General features: G+C 37.6%; 1 protein-coding gene across 11 annotated transcripts in view; it reads right to left on the reverse strand.

Moving 5' to 3' along the window:
* Positions 1–5,747, reverse strand: part of TENM2 (teneurin transmembrane protein 2) — a 334,262-nt gene extending 328,515 nt beyond the window's left edge. For all 11 annotated transcript variants that reach the window (XM_030957242.1, XM_030957244.1, XM_030957243.1 and 8 more), the window contains exon 1: positions 5,448–5,747. In XM_030957242.1, the coding sequence (XP_030813102.1) occupies positions 5,448–5,493 (46 nt within the window). In that variant the 5' untranslated portion in view covers positions 5,494–5,747. The remainder of the gene's footprint in view (positions 1–5,447) is intronic.
* Positions 5,748–6,000: the final 253 nt, after the last annotated feature.

The raw sequence follows: 6,000 nt of genomic DNA on the forward strand, positions 1-6,000 counted from the left end.
AAACAGACATGATTGTGTGTCGGGGAGAGGAGACCAGTCTCTCCCAGCTCAGTAGAAGCCTTGTTCCCCCACCAAAGGATAACATCTTGCAGCAGATTCCTTGTCCCCATTGTGCTGCCAGGGGAAAAAAAAAATCCTCCACAAAAGCCTGTGTTGGGTTTGACATTTAGACCAAACAGAAAGGACTGAAGGAGTTGAATTTGTCAGCTAAAATCTATTCATAATAGACATTAATCCAGTAACAAAGAGAAATGAGGGGAACAGAAGAGACTATGTTCTTCCCTGACAAAGTTAGAATAACTGACACCGTTAAGAGCCATTACTGGGTGGGACTGTGTGGTCAAATACAACAAGAGGCATTAGCACAAATATATACAAAATTAACAGGTGACAATTCAAAGGCACATTCTCCAACTGAAAATACTCAGTATTCAGTTCCATAACAAAATTCTTGGCAAACGTATATTGGGTTTTCTATCACTTCCAATGTTTCATAGAGAAGGCCCACATATAAGATACTTTCACATGATTTCATTCCTGAAATCCCACAGACAATGGTAAGTTTAGGAGAACAACCTGAAAACAACAGCCTGATTCAAAAAAAGCTCTCTAAAAAGCTTTTTCACTTTTTAAAAATAATTAATTTTCAAGGACAGAGGGATAAAGCCTCTAATGCAGTGTTTTACCATGTTATAATCATATTCTATGTGATAACAGAATCCAAATTTTATTTGATTTGGAATCAGCTATGAGCTACAGGTTGAATTTTATTAAATCAATATAAGCTCTAGATAGCAACTGATCTCCATATCTTCAAAAATTGCATGCATAGAGTAAGAAATGAGCTAGCTAAATATATTCTACACAATACAGCCAAAAGAACTCACATCCCGTACTTTGAGTTACTGCATCATTAACGAGGAAAATATATACAACCATGTCCTCCTGTAGAAGATTTGTAAGATGACTTCATTGCCAAATCCTATTTCTAGTTTCTAAAATTACTTTTTTCACATTTTTATTTACTTATTTTAATGGTACTATCACAGTCTCTGATAGAGATGCAAGCCTCACAAATAAGTCATTAAATTACTATTATCTGCAGTACATTTTCCTATGTACACATCCCAGCTTTATATGTCAATAACTTACTGCAGATTCCTAGATATATATTCCTCCTTGGTTCCAATAACGTGAGACTAGGTAAGTATTTTTAAATTTCAAATGGGCTTAAATTAAAATACACAGATTCAGATTTTTGATGTTGTTTATACATAAATAAGCATCTAGAGACAAACCTAGAAATGCACTATTGCTGCTACTGATAAACATGGCACTGAACTCAATTGTGGCCAGAATTATTGACCCTGTGCAGCTATTCTGAGCTTTCAGGAGTGATATCCTAAATAAAATTCCAGTATACAAGTATGCTTGCTTTTCTCCTCATGACTTTGAGAACTGACAAATACCAAGATAAAAGTTTATTCCTTAGGGCTATATTGTGTCATAAGCCTTTAAACTGAATTTGCCAATGTTTTCAACAGGGAATTCTCTTTAGAAACTGGTGACATATTACAATCTTTTAAACTAAATTATGTACCATTTCATTGAATTGACAAGTCTGAGAGTGAGGAAGGTACGAGAACATAATGCTGGTGATGTTCTCACTGGAAAAAGTCAGGCCTATTTTTCTGAATGACGCAGAATTTTAAAAATGTCAAAGTGCTCATGAAGTTTTGGACGTGGCCAACTGAGATGCAACATTTAATGGCCATGGCTAGTGGGAACTACTAAGTTTGAAAACAAAAACTACACGCCTGTTCAATAAATACATTTAGCGTTACATTTCTGAAACTATATTCATGAAATGCAGAAAGATTTCACTTCCTCTGCATACCAAGTACACTGTTTTCTGAAGGTTAAGGAACTACCTTAGCATGTACACAGTTGTGTGTAGGCACAAATTGAGCAATAAATTAAAGAAGCAGAACATTAAGGAAATCTCTATTAGCAATAGCAAACCTAAATTGGAAATAAAACCCTAAACCTAATAAACAACAACAAAACTCCAATCAACCTAAAGCTTCTCAGATTGAAGACATTTTGGCACACATATCTGCAAACCCCATAAAAATATTAAATCTAGCCACAATAAGTAAATAGCATACTAATTACATGAGAGATGACTGTAGAGATCTGCCACACATTTTTCTATGTACATTTTTCCCCAATTGTAAGCTAAAGTTGAAATTTTCTTACACATTAAGTAGCCAACAAAATAAAAGCATGCTCCTATGTATTTTAAAATTCAGTCAAACATAGTAATTTTAATTATCTAAACTGAGATCTCTTCTCTAAAAGGTCTTCAAACAATTGTTGTCCTTTTTTATTTAAGGTATAAATAGGTACAAACCAGTTGCACACAGAGAGATCATATTTTTAGCATGACTACTCTAAGTTTTGCATATTTATCCTGCTTTACATGAAAAGCTAGGATTAAAGAAACACAACACACATTAGTGTTTTGAATTTGAAATCAGTTACGGCTGATGATCATCTCCAAAAATAAATATTCCCACAGATAGAGGTCAGTGGTTGCCTGAAATTGCATCAGTTAGTGCCTGTATACTAAAATCCTCCACTCCTTTGGGACTGCTTTATCATTTTATCAGATTAATTAAACCAGTAGTTTTAGCATAGAACATCAGAGTTTACTATTCACACATTTGCCATTAGGTGCTTACAATTTATTGATCTGAGACTCATCATAGGGCTTCTCTCAGAATTTAATCACATAAGAAGATGGTAACTCACAATTGTTAATAGATAAAAAAAGCACTCATAAAATAACATACAAATTGAAGAGGGTTTTTTTGTCTTTTATGTGTTGATTTGATAAGCTCTTGCTGTTCTCAAAGGAAAGCAACTTCACTGTACTAGAACTAATTTTGAGGTGGCATGCATTTATTTATCTTATTATCTTAGTTTATAATTAAACACCTGCATTTTGTGGCTTTATTTAAAACAAAACAAAAAACAAAACAAAACAAAAACGCCCCTAACTTTCAAGGATGTTCTTTCAGCTCTTCCTTTAAGAAAACACAGATGAAACATTGTCAATAGTAGTGATAAAATTTGAAGAGGTAAGGAAAAACTAAAAACCTTTAAAAAAGACACATGGTTGTATCTGCATGTGCCTCATTTCAGCACGTGTCTCTTCAGGTTTTCAGATGGAATAGCATCTACAATAATGATGTAAAAATTATTGATCTCATATTATGGAACTACCAACAGCTTTGAGGTTTTTCTTTGGTTTTTGTAATCTCACTGCATTTCTTTCTCTAGATGAAGTAATCTTAACTTTGCTCTCCAGCAACATCTACTGGAACATCAGTAAAATGCTGCTATTTCTATTAATCACCCATTTAACATCTAGTAGGGCAGAATTAGCAAATGCCAAAAGCAGAGATAAATGCTCTGCAATTCAGATCCTGCATTCTGGGCTCAAGCACATCAAGGTGGTTCAGCTTCAACCTTCTACTTTCCTGCCATTTCATAAGGACCAAAGTCTTCATGACTAATTCCTACCAGAATTCATCTACTATTTATACTCAGATATACTTTAAGTCACAAAATACCATTTAAAGTACCACATTACATCCCCAACTTCTATTTTTGTCAGAGAAGTTACTCCTAATTTCAGTTTGACCCAACATGTGCCTAAACAGAACTGAAGCATAAAAAGAACTTGGAAGAACATAGAGAAACATTTTGAAAGGTGAAACAGAGCTGGAGTGGCGATTCCAATGCCAAAAAATAAACAAGTTCAGCAAAACCGTAGTTAAGAAGTAAAAATATGCACAGCAAAACAGTGAAACATTTGCAAGTTCTGATTTCAAGCCTTCAAAAAAAAAATCTGTCCCTTTGTATGAGGATGAAATTGCATGATTAACTACCACTGAAGGAAGGAGCAGGGCTTGAAGTCCCCTTCACCAGGGGAGACTGTACTTCCCTGAGGGCTCAGTCCCTCTGAGCAGGTGCCTGCTCCAGGCAGCCCTGCACACACACCCAGCCCTGCTGGGGCACTGCAGGCAGCACCCAGCCTTGGGGGAACCTGCATCAGGACCAAAGTTCTCAAGTGAACAGATCCATTTCACTCTGCAGGCTGCTCATCTGTAGGTCTGCACCACGACATTCTGCCCAGCCATCGATGTTGGTGACAGCTTACCAAGTTAGCTTCTCCCAGCTCTGCTCAGAGCCAGCCGGCAAGTGCTCCACTTTGCAAATAACTCTGATCACTACAACAGTATTTGCTTCCTTCCCGAGCCCTAATAATGGTCCAACTCTCCTTGACTGCTTGCTCACTCTTCAGTGTGACAATGAAATTCAGAATATCACTGCTGCTCAGAATCCCTTCCTCCTATTTTGAGCCAGTTTGCTGATACAGAGAGCAATTGTAAAATGTAGGGAGAGAAAAAAAAAGGCACTGAAGCCAGTGACAACCAGAAACAGACATCCCAATAGTTAAATATTCCAGCTGTGCATAAAAATCACTTACTAAAATTATTTTTGCCTTTTGAATCCCTATAAAACCTTAATGTATTTATATAGAGAATAAAAGGGCACGTTTCCCAAAACCACAAACCCTTTAGGCTATAGAATTTTATATCATCACAAGACTTAAGTTCACTGGCTTTGTCTGATAAATTAGCTCCTCTCAATAACTGTTAAAGAGAAAGCCCTTTATTGTAATCCAAGTGCACTTGTGGACAGCACTTTCAGAGTTAACTCCATTTGACAACTGACATAAATCCATTATTCTAATTTGGTGATTGCTTTACTAAACACAGATGCATTTTATGAGTTTTAGTCACGTATGTCATTCAGGATGCTACTTAATCTCAATTTACAAAACATAAACATGAAATAGGTTTTACAGTATGTCTGAAAGGGTATAGCTATTCATCCGACAAAATGCCAGGCAAACGAACCATATTCACCTAGACCTAAACTCAATGCTTGATTTTACCTTGCACAATAAATAGTAAATAAGTAAATAATTTTTTTAATTGAGCTGTTGCAATCAAATTGCAGAATGCAAGCTCCCTGAGGGTTCTAAGACTCTAAAGCTTTCCTCACACTGAGATTTCAGCACTGAATTTAACCTTAAGCGAAGTCCAGCTTTCACAAAAGCTGGCGCTCTGATTTATTTTGATACACAGAGAAAAGGGGGGGAAAAAACAAGCAGTCATTGTGAATACAGTGCCCTCAGAACCCCATCTCTAATTCAATTTACAGCACAGACTTTACATGTTAAACAAAAGGAATCTGATACCACACCGATGCTGCTGCCTCTTGCTGCAGTTGCCTGCCTCAGTTACCGAAGGCTGAAATCCGCCGCTCCGAGCGAGCACTCCATAAAACATTCGGATTCAGACACTTCTTACCTGCCTCAGTTGAAGGCTTCCTTCCCTTGTTAGCAGTATGAAGCATCCTCCAGCCTTCCCAATCCTTAGCACCGGCCTCGAATTGCACAGCCAAGTCCCTTTTTCGCAAGAAAACGCTTATTGAAAGTGATTAGTTTTTGTTGTCCCTTTTAAGTCCCTCCTGCGGGAAAAAGCCGGGGAGCGATGTGACGCCACCTTTTAATCTTTGGCGAGAGCGAAAAGGCAGAAAAGGAGCGCTCGATCAAACTGAGCTTCACACATGACTAAAACTCGGCGGAGAGGCTGCGAGCTCTGGCTGAAGCACCACTAGGCGTGAGTGTAAGAACAGAGAAGAGGGGAGAGTCAATGAAATGTGACAACGTATGTGCATCAAAGACAGGCAAGAGGGAGAGAACAATGAGAGAGGGATCGCGACAGCAGCGAGCGAAGGAGGGAGAATGAGAACGGCAGGCAGAATGAGCCGGAAGAAAAGAGGAGAGTTTCGAAGCAAAGAATTCGCAGAATAAAGCCAAAGTGTCTGGCAGCTTCTGTTTTTATCTCAGTGAGCATGACA

The sequence above is a fragment of the Camarhynchus parvulus genome, chromosome 13 (assembly GCF_901933205.1).
Source record: "Camarhynchus parvulus chromosome 13, STF_HiC, whole genome shotgun sequence".
Taxonomy (NCBI): domain Eukaryota; kingdom Metazoa; phylum Chordata; class Aves; order Passeriformes; family Thraupidae; genus Camarhynchus; species Camarhynchus parvulus.